Source organism: Bos grunniens, chromosome 3 (assembly GCF_055505025.1).
Source record: "Bos grunniens cultivar Pamir isolate PY7600 chromosome 3, Bosgru_T2T1.0, whole genome shotgun sequence".
NCBI lineage: Eukaryota > Metazoa > Chordata > Mammalia > Artiodactyla > Bovidae > Bos > Bos grunniens.
In genome coordinates, this window is record NC_141167.1 from 98,535,230 (window position 1) to 98,551,362 (window position 16,133).

Consider the following 16,133-nt stretch of genomic DNA (forward strand, 5'->3'; position numbering starts at 1 on the left):
ATTTTCAGCCTAACAGATCTTAGAGGAATTGTCGTGTCATCTAGATTGGTATTTTGGAATAGTCCTGCTACTAAAATCTGTATCGGTGAGATAATAAGATAATGGAGTTTATACTTAGTTTGCTAATATGTTTGGTACCCCCTCTCTCGTTTGCAGACCGAGGAGTTGTACCAGGTGATTGAAGGTCAAAACGACACAATGGCTAAGCTTCGAGAAATGCTGCACCAGAGTCAGCTTAAACAGCTTCATGTATGTGAGGATCACCCAGGGCAGGAGGCATCACTTGAGGATGTGCCACTCTCAGCCACGGTCTTGGTCTCGGTGGTCTTCTTGGCTGCTCAGTGCCGGGCCTTCTTGTGACGATGCTTTTCTCTCTCTCTTCAGAACTCAGAGGGTACTTCCCCAGCTCAGCAACAGGTGGCTCTGCTTGATCTTCAAAGTGCTTTATTCTGCAGCCAGCTTGAAATACAGAAGCTCCAGAGGGCAGTACGCCAAAAAGAAAGGCAGCTGGCTGATGCTAGACGATGTGTGCGGTTTGTAGAGGCTGCAGCACAGGAGAGAGAACAGCAGAAAGAGGCTTCTTGGAAACATAACCAAGTAAATCATTAATCGTTGTGTGGCAGTGTGTAAAGGTGAACTTTGCCCTGGTCATAACTTTTTATAGGGATAGCTTGTGTTGAACTTACTTAATCTAAGTAATTCAGTTCAACATTTGCTAACCCTTATTCTGTATGCCAGGTATTGGGCTGTGTTGTGGAAATACAAGAGTGAGTATCACAGGCACTTTCCTCCTAAGATACTTGTAATATAGTATGAGAGACAGTCTTGTAAACAGTATTTCAGTGTGGCAAATATTATAGAGGAGGCATAAGGATCCTATAGGAATATATAGGGAGAGCTGAGGGAGCCAGAGAAAGCTTCACAAAGGAGCATATTGTCTAAGATTATTCTTGAAGGGTGGGTAAAAGTCAGTGAGACAGAAAAGCAGGAAGACCAACTGAGTGAGAGGAATGGCCTGCATAGTTAGCCATGTGTGCTTTTTTAAAAAATTAAAACACATAATTCTTAAATAGTTTCTTGTTAGCTTGGAAAAAATGCTCCCAGTTCTTCTTTAAGATTTAAAAGCATGGGTAGTAATCGTGTATCCTTGAGCTTATTGATAAAGGATCCATGTTTACACTGGAACCAAATCCCACTTAGTGCTTATATAGATATATCACTTTTAAGCCAAAAAGTAAGTATTGAATCAGAGTATTAATACTCCCATCCACAGTTCCCATAGTTTCCCTCATCCTATTTGACCCTTGTAGTATTTCTTTCGTAATTTTAAGAATGGCACTTTTTGCTACTTTATTTTTTTGGTCTCTATGCCTTGAAAGTTTTAAGGCCTCCGTATCTAATGACCATGTGAAAATTTTAGATTGTTTGAAAAAGGGAATCTGTTTAATTCAGGAATTGCAAAAAGCCCTACAGCAGCTACAAGGAGAACTTCAGAGTAAGAGCCAACAGCTTCATACCCTGGAGGCTGAAAAATATAATGAGATTCGCACCCAAGAGCAGCACATTCAGCACCTCCACTACAGTCTGAGTCACAAAGAGCAGCTGCTTCAGGTGAGTCCACAGAATGACTCAGCTAAAACTGGGTTCACAGGACACGGGCATTTATGTTCATATCATCTGTCCACTTGTGTTGAGTACCTCCTACATGTAGATCATTGAGATGTGGGAACCAGGAGGATTCAAAAGAAATAGAAAGTACAATCTGTGAACCAAGATGATAACCAGCAAGTGTAGGAAGTAAGAACAAAGACCGGAAAGACTTCAGCGGTAAATATTTAGCCAATAGTTATTAAGCATCTCTGTGAGTCAGATACCAGGCCAGGAAGAGGAAGATGAAGAGAAGATATGTCTTCTGCTCCCGCTGAAGACCTCTATATATCCAGCTATTTAGGTGATAAAATGTAAGTTATAGGGAAAAAATGGAAAACTAAGGGAGAGAGTGGTCAGTTCTACCACCTACTCTAAGATTTAGTCACATTGAATACCTTATACTTCACTGACCATATGATTTTTTTCATAATACGCATACATATATTATACCTACATTTTTTCTCTGACAGAAATACCTCACACAGCCTCTTGGGAAACTCCTAGTGCTTGCTTTAAGAGCAATGTAACCTCCTTCCTGCGAACTTTAGTGACACCTTCAGGCAGAGTTAGACAGTGCGTCCTGTGTTCCCCCAGGAGACGTGTTTCTGTATACTCACATATATATGATGCAGAATTGTTAGCGCTTTGTGTGTCTGCTATCTCTGCTAAACTGTGTTCCCCTTGAGAGTGATCACATTGTGTTTTTTATCCTGAAACACTAACAGATTGCTTGACACAGTGTAGGAATTCAGTTAATACTAAGTAAAATGAATAAAGGGAATTATTTCTTGGTCCTGATAGGAATTTCGGGAGCTCCTGCAGTACCGAAATAACTCAGACAAAACCCTTGAAGCAAATGAAATGTTGCTTGAGAAACTTAGGCAAAGAATACAAGATAGAGATGTTGCCCTAGAGGTATGTACCATAATTCTGCTCATGATGCTATGGGTTATTCTGTCCCCAGAGGGACTATAGAAATGTGTGTTAACTGAATTTGCTGCTTTTTGGAGTTGATTTTCTATTCTTTTATATTTGGAATCTTATTGAATAAGCGTAATCAGAATAGTGGCTCTTACGGAGCTTTGGGATGCTTATTTTGCTTGCAGCGGGCTATAGATGAAAAGTTCTCCAGCCTAGAAGAAAAGGAAAAAGAACTGCGTCAGCTTCACCTTGCCATGAGAGAGCGAGATCACGACTTAGAGAGGCTGCGCGGTATCCTCTCCGCCAATGAAGCTACCATGCAGGTTAGAGCAAACGCCGTCATGACTCAGCATCCCTCTCCCACTTGGATTCCAAGCCTGAAGCATCACCCCTTCCATCATTTGCTGAAAATCAGGATATGTGTTTTATATATTAAAAAATACAAAACCAAACAAAAATAGCAGTCATTAGTTCTGTTATCATAGACTATGGAGTGAGAAGTTTTAGCACTTCTAGTATGAACTTTGTAGGACAGGGCAGTGAATATGGATTCATAGCTCTAATTTATTTCTAATCCCTGCCAGTGTTTATATGCTTTTATAGAACCATTGCTCAGATACAACTGTTATATTGTATTTTTCTCATTAATATTATGTACATGTCTGTGTATAACCACAGTCAAGAGTCCTTGTTTCTCTTATTAATATTTACTCTGGGCTATTTTTGTATATTTCTTTTAGATCTTTAATATCTAACCATCTGGAACTTCTTAAAGAAGTTCTTCACTTCCTCCAAAATACTTTATTTAGGACATACATTATATCTATCTCTCTACAAACTAGATAAGAGTTTCTAATAACAAAAAATAGACTAATATGGCATTGTTAGATTAGATACACAGTTTTTCCTTTTGCAAAATAAATAGATAAGATAATGGAGGAGATAATGTAAAGGTGAGTCAGGTCTCCTGTTCATGCTGAGGAGTGTGGGGTGGCTCTTTGACTTAGCAACTGCTGTCTCTGTGACTGTAGAGTATGGAGAGTCTCCTGAGGTCCAAAGGCCTGGAAGTGGAACAGTTGTCTGCCACCTGTCAGAACCTCCAGTGGCTGAAAGAAGAAATGGAAACCAAATTTAGCCGTTGGCAGAAGGAGCAAGAAAGCATCATTCAGCAGCTACAGACATCTCTGCATGACAGGAACAAAGAAGTGGAGGCAAGGATTTAGTTAACTTATGGGCTGTCGGTTTAGTGATGACATAATCTCAGTCTTGGATTAGGACTCTTGAGGTCTGAGAGACTGGTGACCCAAGTGTTTAATTCCATCCTGTGCCTGAGCAGGTCATTGGCTTTCACGGGAATTTTTCCCCTACGCCTATAAACTCAAGGGAACAATTATCTTTCTCAAAGAAGTTATGTGAGAATGAGATCTAAAAAATATACCCACAGTATGGTAACTAACCTTTGTTATGGTGCATATGCTGCGTCAGGCGCTGTTTTAAGAGCTTACTGCTACTGCTTAGTCGCCTCACTCATGTCTGACTGTGCAACCTTATGGACTGTAGCCCACCAGGCTCCTCTGTCCATGGGATTCTCCAGGCAAGAATACTAGAGTGGGTTGCCATGCCCTCCTGCAGGGGATCTTTCCCACCCGGGGATCAAACCCTGATCTCCTGCACTGCAGGCAGATTCTTTACCACTGAGCCACCAGGGAAGCCCCGTTTAAGATGGATACTAATTCACTGAATCCTTGCAAACCTATGAGGTACATACTGTTATTCCTCTTTTACAGTCAAGGGAACAGACTTCTGAGGTGAATTAACTTATCCAAAGTGACATAGCTAATAAGTGGTATAACCAGTGTGCAACCCAGATGGTGTGGCTCCGCAGTTTTAACCACCATGTATTACCTCCTAGTGTAGACCTAGGAGCTACATCACCATGCTTATAAAAACAGTGCTTGTTGTTTTTTGCAGTTTATCATTGTGTGTTCCCCTATAAAGTTAAACTGGGGAGAAAATAAATGAATTGAGTGCCCCTTTATCCCCAATATTATGTGCCCTGAGCATATAAGGAAAGGACTTATTTTAGAAAACAACATGTAAGTTGTCATTCTAAGTTTTTTTTTTCTGTATTATTAGTGTTCATTCACTGTGTACTGACAGTCTTTTATGTGCAAGGCCTGTGCTAGATCTGGGGCAACAAAAATGAGTAAAACATCATACTTGCTGTCTCTTCTATGAAAGATTCTTTTAAGCCCTTTGATGTGTATTAGAGGGAATTCTTTCCTCCAGAACTTATACTCTCTCTCCTGTATTAGGATCTTACCGCAACATTGCTCTGCAAACTTGGACCAGGGCAGACTGAGATAGTTGAGGAGCTGTGCCAGCGTCTACAGCGGAAGGAAAGGATGCTGCAGGACCTTCTGAGTGATCGGAACAAGCAAGCGGTGGAATATGAAATGGAGATTCAGGGCCTGCTTCAGTCCATGAGCACCAGAGAGCAGGAGAGCCACGTAAGGACTAATGCACAGGCTGGGAGAGCATCGCCCTGTACATTTATAGTCCACACTACAGAAAGCATCAGACCCTTGTAACTTGTAAAATTTATGTTGTCTTAAGTCCATTCTATTAGCTTTTTTTCCTTCAGCCTATTGACTAGACTATAGTTTTACATGAATCATCAAGTGAAAGTCACTCAGTCGTATCCAACTCTGTGACCCATGGCCATACAGTCCTTGGAGTTCTTCAGCCAGAATAATGGAGTGGGTAGCCATTCCCTTTTTCAGGGGATCTTCCCAACTCAGGGATCAAAACCATGTCTCTCGCATTGCAGGCAGATTTTTTACCAGCTGAGCCACCAGGGATGCCCATATGAACTATTTCTAGAACACTTTGCTTTTGGAGGGTGCCTAAATAATACATATTCCCACTCATTAAGTTCATTATGTATTGATAACATTTTCCTTTCCTTAATGTTCTGATCATTTTGACCATAAGAAATATGGGGTTCTGGAGTGTTTTGATTTCAATTCTAAATTATCAAGACTTGAGTGATATTTTGTTTCTACCCAAGATATGGGGAAGCTTATTCTTTGTACATTTTCTCTTAATTCATGTAAAGTCTGAGTTATCTTAAGAGGGAAGAAAAGATTTTTTTCAAAGCCATGATGAGAATAAACAATCTCATAGTAATATGGGATATAGTAATTTCAAAATAACAATGCACAAATATTTCTTTTTTTAATACAAATTTATTTGTTTTAATTGGAGGCTAATTACAATATTGTATTGGTTTTGCCATACATCAACATGAATCTGCCACAGGTATACACGTGTTCCCCATCCTGAACCCTCCTCCCACCTCCCTCGCCGTACCATCCCTCTGGGTCATCCCAGTGCACCAGCCCCAAGCATCCTGTATCCTGCATTGAACCTGGACTGGTGATTCGTTTCTTATATGATATTATACATGTTTCAATGCCATTCTCCCAAATCATCCCACCCTCTCCCTCTCTCACAGAGTCCAAAAGACTGTTCTATACATCTGTGTCTCTTTTGCTGTCTCGCATATAGGGTTATCGTTACTATCTTTCTAAATTCCATATATATGCATTAGTATACTGTATTGGTGTTTTTCTTTCTGGCTTACTTCACTCTGTATAATAGGCTCCAGTTTCATCCACCTCATTAGAACTGATTCAAATGTATTCTTTTTAATGGCTGAGTAATACTCCATTGTATATATGTACCACAGATATTTCAAAAGCAAATTCTTAATTTAATCCTCATTTCCATATATCTTTCTCCTAAAGGCTAGAGTCTGATATAGTTGGCTTGTGCTACATTTCAGGGACCTGTCACTCAGAATTCCCCCTAGTCAGTTTTCAGAGGGAAATAGATTCTTACCATTGCCTATGTTATTTGACTGTAATAGTCTCTAATGCTTCCTTTTAGTATGGGATGGTTATATTCCACTCATCCAATTCTTAGGCCCACTGAAGTAAATACACATTTTGTTAGAAACATGCTGCTTTGTGCTGCAGAAACTGCTTTTAGAATGACCTAACAAAATCATTGTAAATTATTTAAAAATTTAGCAGGAGACTAATGAGTCTTTGAGTTTTCTTTTTCACCCTTTTGTCATGTGAAAGAATTAGTCTTATTACACTTAATATATACATATATGTTGTGTATGCGTTTGTAGTAAAATAATGGAATCTAAGAGATGCCTGAAATTACAAAAGATCTTCAGCTCAAGGAAGAGTAGTGATTGTATTCTTCTAGATGTGGTTCTTGAATTTTATATGCAGAACAATCCCTCAAATAGCTTTTAAAAAACATGGCCTCAAAAATCTGCATTTCTTACAAGCTTCCAGATGATGGTGATGCTGCTGGTCCAAGAACCACATTTGGGGGAGTGGTGCTAAAAGCAGCATTACTAGAAAGAGTCAAGCCAGTTAGATCATATGTATGACACAAGATATCTTGTGTATTATTTACTTTGTTTCTTCCCATAGTCTAACAGATTTTTATTAAGGCAAATTAATAACGTACTGTTACATCTAAGATGGTTATGTCCAAATCCCTAAAGAGTCTGAATTTTCCATGTTAAAGCTAGAAGGTTATTCTTTCATTTCTCTTAGAAGTTATGGCGAGGGCTCAGATTCTTATTTAAAACAGTAGTAATTCTCCCCAGAGATAGTTGATGCTATATCTGACATATCCATCATCTTACATTCTTAGTAATTTTAGTCTTAGTTTATTATTTCTGGATTTTCTGATTAAATGCAGACTTTCTATGTGGTGTGCATGCTAAGTTGCTTCAGTTGTGTCTGACTCTTTGTGACCCTGTTGACTATAGCCCACCAGGCTCCTCTGTCCATATGGATTCTCCAGGCTGGAACACCGGAGTGGGTTGCCATGCCCTCCTCCAGGGCATCTTCCCAACCCAGAGATTGAACCCATGTCTCTTATGTCTCCTGCATTGGCGGGCAGGTTCTTTATCAATTTTTTCCTTATTGTGCCATCATGTGTCTTAGTAAACTATGGGATTAGAAATGAAATAAACTGGTGTGATTTTGAGGTCCAGATTCTCCTGGTCATGTGGTCTGATAAAATGTTCCTGTGTGATTCATTCAATATCTAGGTCTTGAGTGCCTATGTATTGAGTGCCTTCTATGGGCCAGACTCTGTTCTGGGAGCTTGGGATTCAGCACTGAATAAAACATCACAGTGCTTGCTCTTAGAAAACTTTCATCCAGTTGCAGGTGTTGGGGGAGAGAGAGACAATAATAGATATATTGATTACTGGTAAGTGCAATGTAAAAAAAAATGTAGCAGGTCAGCAGAAATTGGGAGTAGATGAGCTTGCTGCATTTAGATAGGAAATGCAGAAAAGGCCAATCTGAAAAGTTGAAATTTGGCAAAGACCTTGAAGAAGGAAATGGCAACCCATTCCAGTATTCTTTCCTGGAGAATTCCATGAACAGAAGAGCTTGACAGGCTACAGTTCATGGGGTCACAAAGAGTCAGACACAACTGAGTGACTGACACTCTCCTAGACATTTTAAGGGAGCAAACCATGCAAATGACAAATGTTTGAGCAAGACCATCCATGCCAAAGGCACATGTATCCCCAAGTAAAGAAAGATATCAGTTACCCAGTTCAATATGTTATTAGCCTGGCATTTCTAGCAGAACCAATTTCAGATGAGTTTATCTATGATAGACATGTTGTGTTCTGTTTTTCCAGTATTCTGTCTATGACAGACTTTCTTTCCACTCCTTGACTGTTTTTTCCTGTAAAATGAAAGCAAGGAAACCATTTCTTAGAGCCCCACTAACTTTTTTTTAAATGGTTGGCTTTTAACAAATGACATCAGAACACAAATTTTGTTTTAGTAGAGTCTCTGTCTCATGTTGCTTGTGATTTCCTTACTAGGCTGCTGCAGAAAAGATGGTACAAGCTCTAATGGAAAGAAATTCAGAATTACAGGCCCTGCGCCAATATTTAGGAGGGAAAGATTTCATCATGTCCCAAGCACCCCTCTCTAACCGACCAGCTGAAGTTACCTCCATCAGCCCCCATCTCGGAGAGCAAACTGATCAAGTAAGAACTATAGACTTGTATAGATGTTTATGCCAGCTGCATTTTCTTTTTATATCTGAGGCATAAGTATGATAATTTTAATTCCAAGTTGTGTGAGGATGTTCCAAGTCCTGTCATTGTGATCATGATTCCTGTATCTTCCTAAATCCCCCAACTCTTCCAATTTTTAGGGTTCAGTGCATATACCCTCCAGAGATGATAGCACTTCATTGACTGCCAAAGGGGATGCTAGCGTACCCAGGTCCTCGTTAGGTAAGTATCAAATTTGATTTCATTAAGGAATCTCCGTCTTTCCTTCTTGTAACACTCTGTTAACAGATTTGGCCAAGACTCTTTCCTTTCCTACCTTAATGGAAAAAATAAGCTTGGATTCCACTGAAAGACTGAAGATATATCTATTCTTGGGAGAACTGACTTTACCTTACATTGAATTAAAGCTATTGTTCTGGCTATACAATTTGGCCCAAAGAAGCTGCATCCTAATTTTCCTTTTCAGATAGCTTTGCAGGGACTCAAGAATGCAGGAGGCAGTGTTTTCAAACCTACACGGCAGGACCATGGGGCTGATACCTTCTCCTGAGTATCTTTGAAGCAAGCTGAGGCTACTTACTACATCTAGACATAAGCTACATTACAGTATTGGGAAGAGTAGGCAGTGTACATTGAGTCATTTGCCAAGCTCTGCCCCATCCAAGAGGTGGTTGTAGGCCTTGAACTCCATAAAAGTAACTGAATTATATGTGAGGTGTGAGCAAAACTCAAAACGAATGCCTTAGATTAGTCTCAGAGACCAAAATATCAGGATCTGGAGAAGTGTTACAGAAACAGGGGCTCACCATGATTAGTGACTTGGTGATTATAGCGCTGATAGAAGTGTTGTGGACTTGAAGAATTAACTTACAGTTTTTTAAATGATTTTCAGAATGTAAAAACTTTGTGTCTGTTTTATAGTATAGGGCATTGTGGAATTCATAGGTAAGCTGTGCAGGTAATCATTTTTTAGTGGGAAACTTTATTCTAGTCGAAGGGTAAAGATGCTGGATTTGTTTAATTTACTCCCTATTTGCCTTTTTAAAAAAGCATCTTTCCCCAATTTATTTTGTAAATTTCAAACCTATATAAAAGTGGGAAAAATAGTACAGTGAATACCCATGTACATTTTTATTAAGATTCACCAACTGTTAACATTTTGCCACTTTTGCATCATTTCTTGCATGTATGTGCGTGTACACACAGATGTAATGTTTTTTCTGAACCATTTAAAAATTGCAGAGATCATGACACTTCATCCCTAAATACTTCATTAAACAAGAGCAATCTCCTGGGTAACTACAATTACCAAGTTCAGTCAATGTAGCTTTAACATAGTCCTAGCATCTACTGGGCAGTCTATTTTCAGGATTTCCATTGTCCCTGTAATACTCTTGATAGCTGGTTGTTTTCTTCCCTCCCTACCATCATGGTTCTTTAGTCTCCTTTAATCTAGAACCATTTTCTAGCCTTTTTTGTCTTTTTTTGGCATTAGCAGTTTTTTCAATTTCAAGTGTAGTTGATTTATAGTGTTGTTTGTTCCCAGTGTACAGCAAAGTGATTCTGTTGTATATATCTTTATCAGATTCTTTTGCATTATGGTTTATTACAGGTTATTGAATATAGCTCCCTTTGCCATTCAGTCGGACCTTGTTGTTTATCCATTCTGTATATAATAGTTTGCATCTGCCAGCCCCCAGTTTCCAATCCAGCCCTCCGCCATCCCCGCTCGGCAGCCACAAGTCTGTTCCCTGACACTGGCATTTTTTAAAGCTCTGGGCCAGCTAATGGCCCTCAGTTTGGCTCTGATTGTCTCCTCGTGGTTAGATTCAAGTTAAACATCTTTGGCAAGAATGCTGCTTGGGTGATATCTTTCTTGGTGCAATGCCTCAGGAGCCCATGTTACTACTTGTGTTATGTTCAGTGATGTTAAGTTTAGTCATTCGGTTAAGGTTGTATCCACCAGATGTCTCCATTGTAAAGGTTCATTTTCGCCTTTGTAATTAATAAGAGATAAGTGATCTGCCCAAATACCTTAAGGTGTTGATGGTTCTGTTTCCCACAGCCATTCACCCAGTGGTTTAGCATCTTCAAGCTTGCTTGTACCCACTGTTACTTTGGTAGTTTAGAAGACTGATTTTCTGTTTCTAAAATTCCTTCTTTCTTTAGTAATGTGTCTTCTTGTATAAAGAAGAGGTGCCCTTTCCCTATCCTTTCTGTTCCTTTTGTTTGTTTATATCAGTATGAAGTAATGGCTTGTTTTTTTTTTTTTTTAATATTTTATTACCCATTTCTGTCATTCTTCCACGTGATGACCAAATTATTTGGGATTTGGCTAATTGGAGCCCCTTCAAACTGTTTCTCTGTCCTTTCAATAATTCTTCATCAGTTTTTGATTACTTCCATACTTTCTGGCACAAGATGTTATATAATTACCTTTTTCTTTGCCTGCCTCAACCCTGAAATTATCCATTACTTCAAGGAGCTCTCTAGTTCCTTTTAATGGGTAATAGCATTTATATACTAATACCTGGGCATAAGATAAGTTCATAACTTCAGGTATGTCCTTTGCTTCTAGGCCCTTTTAAGTGAAAAGAGCTAAGGATGTGTATGTGTGTGTGTAACACCTTTTGATACTGGTTCCTCTAATTCCAGTTTAACAGTAAAAGTTCTTTCTCTCCCTTATTTTATATCTCCCTTCTCCCAACATTGAGAAACCTGGTTACCTATAACATCACTATATTTATATATTTGCATAATATAGAAAAATAGTTTCAGAATGGCTATATGAATACCACTATCAAAAGTAAATCTATTAAATAATGTTTAAAATTTCTTTGTAATTCTTATTATCCTTAGAATATTTCCAACTGAGGATGTACAGTTGAATATTGGATTCAAAAATTATTTGGATTAATTTTTTAAGTTGTATTCTGGGTGATTATCTTATCTATTTGCCGTTTAGTTTCATTCATTTTTGTTAGTATTCAGTTTTGGATTTTTCTTCCTCATTATTGTTGAACTAACTTTACCCATTGATAATAAAACATTAAAATGGTTCCAAGCTCAAAAATAGAGAAAAGTGTACTCAGAAGTCCCATCTACTTCTCTGTCCTTTCTCTCCTGTTTTCACTCATCCTCTGAAGGCAACTGGTTTCATTTCTGAGGTATCCTTCCTGTGTTTCTTTTTACAGAAGTAAGCAGATTAATCCTATGTGTATATGTAACATGCATGCGTCCCCTTTTCCTAACATAAAACATACTCCATAGATGTATTCTTTTCTAAACAGCTTGTTGTACTTAATATCTTAGAAATCACTCCATATCAGTTCATAAAGATATTCCTCATTCTTTTTTACAGCTATATATAGAACTTCATCGTGTGGATATACTATATGTATTCAATCTTCTTTTTATAGGCTTATAGATGGATTGCAGTGTTTTGTTATTACAAATAATGCTGCAAAGAACATCCTGTGTATGTATGTTTTGTTGTTATTGGGTTGCATCTTAGAATAAATTCCTCAGAAACAAGGCAGCACAGATCGTATTATGTTGATACTGATTGTAACTAGCACTATGTATTCATCTTTAGGGGACTTGGATACAGTTGCGGGGCTGGAAAAAGAACTGAGTAATGCCAAAGAGGAACTTGAGCTCATGGCTAAAAAAGAGAGAGAAAGTCGGGTGAGTTTTCTAGTTAAGTCTAATTTCTAAGTTCCTATTTTTTTTTCAAAAGAGTTTTAAGTATTCAAGAGGGAGAGAACATATGTGTACCTATGGCTGATTCATTGATGTATTATAGAAACCAACACAACATTGTAAAGCAATCATCCTCCAATTAAAGGTAAATAAATTTTTTAAAAAAACTTTTTTAAAAATGAAAGAGTAAAATTCTCCAAGTATAATATCTGGGTCCAAATGCAAGTTGAGCCTTTTTTCTTTCTAGAGAAAAGTAGAAATTGCTTAAAACTTTTTAAGTGCTGAAAGAACACAGTTTTCTTTACCCATATCTAACTGGAATAAAATAATTATAGCAGACTTGTGAAAAAAATGAAGTGCTATATAATTGCTGCTTATAATTATGACAGATCCATGAAATTAGTTTTAGAAACATAGAACAAGAGACATTCAAGAAAGATCCATAATGTTTATTGAGAACTTGCTGTATGTTATGCACTGCACTGGGCATTTAAATTAGCACTAATATTTACAACTCTGCAAAGTAGGTTAATGTTGGCCTTATTTTACAGAAGAAGAAGCTGAAACACTGTTTTAAAAGATGGAGAGGAATTGTTATGTGGCTAGAAAATACTAAAGCTGTGATTTAAGCTCAGGTCTTCTGTGACTCAGCATGCTTCCTCAGAAGTCCTTTCCCGGAGCAGATAATTTTTCCCATCCATATGCTCTATTTCTAGTGACAGTTTTCATCATTTTCTTAGAAGAGGCCTCTCAGCCTTACAGAATCCCTTCCCCTTCTGCCTCCCTATACAACTAATTGTTTGTCCAACTTGGATGAAGAGAGAGGAAGCTTTAGGGCCACAATATAGGGTTACAGGCTAAAACTAAAAAACCTTTATGTCACCATCGCCTCTACTGTAGAAGATCAGACAGTGTCATGGGTCCCTAAACTAAGTCTGGTTGGCCAGTCTATATAGCTCCTCAGTTTTTGTTCCACCTCTTTCCCATAGTTAGATCTATAATATAAAACCTGTGTTCATATTTGTGATGAAATTATCTTATTGTATTTCTTTTCATTACCACATCTCTCCTTACAAACAGAATCATGTTATATGACTCAAGTTTTGAGGATGTGAAATTGTGTGGTATTTTAAAAATACGAGTTTAAAAAAAAATCCCCTAGTTTCCCTCCTTTTCTAAAATTTCGGTTCTACCCTAGCCAGTATGTTGTTCCTGTTTCTCTCACATACACTCAATTAAGACTAATGTTTCTGGACTTCCCTGAGATCCCACATGCCATGCAGTACAGCCAAAAAAAAAAAAAAATTAAAAAAAAAAACCAATTTGGTATGTTTTGTAGTGCTAACAAAAAGTAGAGGACATCATTAAAACCACATTACAACTTCCTATGAAACATCCTTTGATATCACACGGTGTGGTTTATGGATCTGATCCAGTAGCTCACTATTCATGTTCTAGTTTTTATTTGCACTACTGGTTGATAATAATATGATATGGAAAAGCATCTGCTTCAGTGTCAAAATGTAACCATGACACCCACTGTTTGCTCTGCCCACTGACTTCAGGATTTCTTTCTCCACAGATGGAACTCTCTGCACTCCAGTCCATGGTGGCTGTGCAGGAGCAAGAGCTGCAGGTTCAGGCTGCTGACATGGAGTCCCTGACCAGGACCATACAGATTAAGGAAGACCTCATAAAGGTCGTTCAAAGCTTTTGAAAGACTCTTGGAAATGATTACAGCTCAGAATACCTTCACCTTCAGACAGCACTTGGATTCATTGAGTCCCTGTGCCGGTGCTTGTCTTCTGGATGCGGTGCTTGTTTGAGCCTCTTGGTGTTACCATATTCTCTCTGACTGATATCAGAGTGGCTCAGATTTCATGAAGAAGCTATTGTTACTATCACGGCTTATTAATATCCCACTTAATGCGTAGTAGATTATTTCAAGAGCATTTGTTCCTCTGCTGAATAGCATTTTTTTTATTACTATTTTTATTACTAGTTTTTTTTACTTTTAGGACCTGCAGATGCAGCTGGTTGATCCTGAAGACATCCCAGCTATGGAACGCCTGACCCAGGAAGTCTTGCTTCTTCGGGAAAAAGTGGCTTCAGTAGAATCACAAGGACAGGAAACGTCCGGAAACCGAAGACAACAAGTAAGCTATTGGAGTACAGGCCTTATTTTTACTGCAAAATCAGCAGTGAACAAGATGTCAGTTACTTATGATGGTGGCTGTTGCTGGAATTTCATCGAGAATCTGTGCTCCCAAGTTCCCCACCGTGGCCAGTAGCAGCCACAGGTGCTGTTTTCTACCACGTGTGGTTCCATTGTAACCGCTGCCCCAGATCTGACCTTTCTTGAGTGCCAATCTTGTTATTAATCGAAAGACCGGTTTACCTGTACTCCTCCGTGTCTCTGTTACCATGTCTCTAGACACTAACTACTCATCTCACTCCAAACTGGCTTTAATGCTACCAGTTCCCTTAAACAGGTTGCCGGTCATGCATTATCACAGGTCGTCTTCTTTAGAGCACTTTACTGTAGCTCACAGTGACACCTGTCTGTGACTGATGGATGTCTTTTCCCCAGCTGGATAGTAAGTTTGTCCTTAGAACCTGGCACAGAGAAGGGGCCCAGTTAATGTTTACTCAGTGGATGAAGAGCACTTGTGAGTCCTGCTGTCTGTGTCCCTCTTGCCCTATCCTGGCTTTGTCTCCCACTCCTCCCTCTTAGCCTGTCTCCTGTGTTTCTGGCTTTGTTTTCTTCTTTCTTCTTCTTCCTCCCATAGTTGAATTCTGCCTTACAGAGTTTAAAAGATAAAAACTTTATGACAAATATGACATTGACTTGAAAACTGTAGCATACTATATAGAAAGGTTAAGTCAGTAATGAGATAGTGAGCTGTTTGAGTCATTGTCTGTGCTAATACGTTCTTTTGATCTCTTTCTCAGAATTAACTGTGGCTTCATGTTTCTGCTTGCATGTTGCTTCACTTCTTTTTCCCCTCAGTTGCTGCTGATGCTCGAAGGACTGGTAGATGAGCGGAGTCGGCTCAATGAGGCCTTACAGGCAGAGAGACAGCTCTATAGCAGTCTGGTGAAGTTCCATGCCCATCCAGAGAGGTGAGAGAGTGACTTCATTTTTTCCTTTTATTCCTCATTACGTGAAGATGCCTACAGCTTACAAAGTGGGAAGAAAAAGAAAGTGGACCATTACTGGGGTCCAATTTGTCATTCGTTTTATGGATTCCTCTGAGCCTCAGCGTCTAAATTAAGTCAGGAATACTTCCTGTTTCATGTAGTTATTGCAAAGATCAAATGAGAATACATGTCAGGTGTCTCAATTAGTACCTTGCATGTAGTAAGAACTTGTATACTTCTTTCATTTGTCTGCTCCTTGTCCTATTAAAGGCTGCTTCGTTATATTCTAATAATAAGAGTAAGACTATAAAGGGCCCTGATATTCACTGAATGTCACTGAAGAAAATGTATTTGTTGTTATGGCTACTATTACTGCAAGATTACCAATAGCCATCATGATGAATATGTTTTCCTGTACCTCTTAATTTTTGGTCATATATATTATTATCTTTCTGGTACATTTTCTGTTCTCTTTATTTTTTTTCTTGTTTTGTCTTCCCTCCTAGCCCCTTTCTTTGTTTCCTAATTTTTATTTTTGTCACTCTTCAGCTTTCTCTAATGTATTGCTGAGTCAAATTTGTTT

The 16,133-nt window shown here is 38.6% G+C and overlaps 1 protein-coding gene across 50 annotated transcripts in view; it reads left to right on the forward strand.

The window, feature by feature from the left end:
- PDE4DIP (phosphodiesterase 4D interacting protein) overlaps positions 1-16,133 on the forward strand; it is a 204,247-nt gene that overhangs the window by 135,944 nt on the left and 52,170 nt on the right. For all 50 annotated transcript variants that reach the window (XR_015160855.1, XR_015160856.1, XR_015160858.1 and 47 more), the window contains 13 exons: positions 157-249; positions 385-597; positions 1,453-1,611; positions 2,452-2,565; positions 2,757-2,894; positions 3,603-3,782; positions 4,887-5,081; positions 8,510-8,677; positions 8,848-8,929; positions 12,303-12,394; positions 13,992-14,108; positions 14,428-14,565; positions 15,420-15,532. Coding sequence is in view for 34 of the 50 variants with exons in the window: in XM_086392183.1 (XP_086248309.1) it covers positions 157-249; positions 385-597; positions 1,453-1,611; positions 2,452-2,565; positions 2,757-2,894; positions 3,603-3,782; positions 4,887-5,081; positions 8,510-8,677; positions 8,848-8,929; positions 12,303-12,394; positions 13,992-14,108; positions 14,428-14,565; positions 15,420-15,532 (1,802 nt within the window). In the remaining 16 variants the exon portion in view is untranslated. The remainder of the gene's footprint in view (positions 1-156; positions 250-384; positions 598-1,452; positions 1,612-2,451; positions 2,566-2,756; positions 2,895-3,602; positions 3,783-4,886; positions 5,082-8,509; positions 8,678-8,847; positions 8,930-12,302; positions 12,395-13,991; positions 14,109-14,427; positions 14,566-15,419; positions 15,533-16,133) is intronic.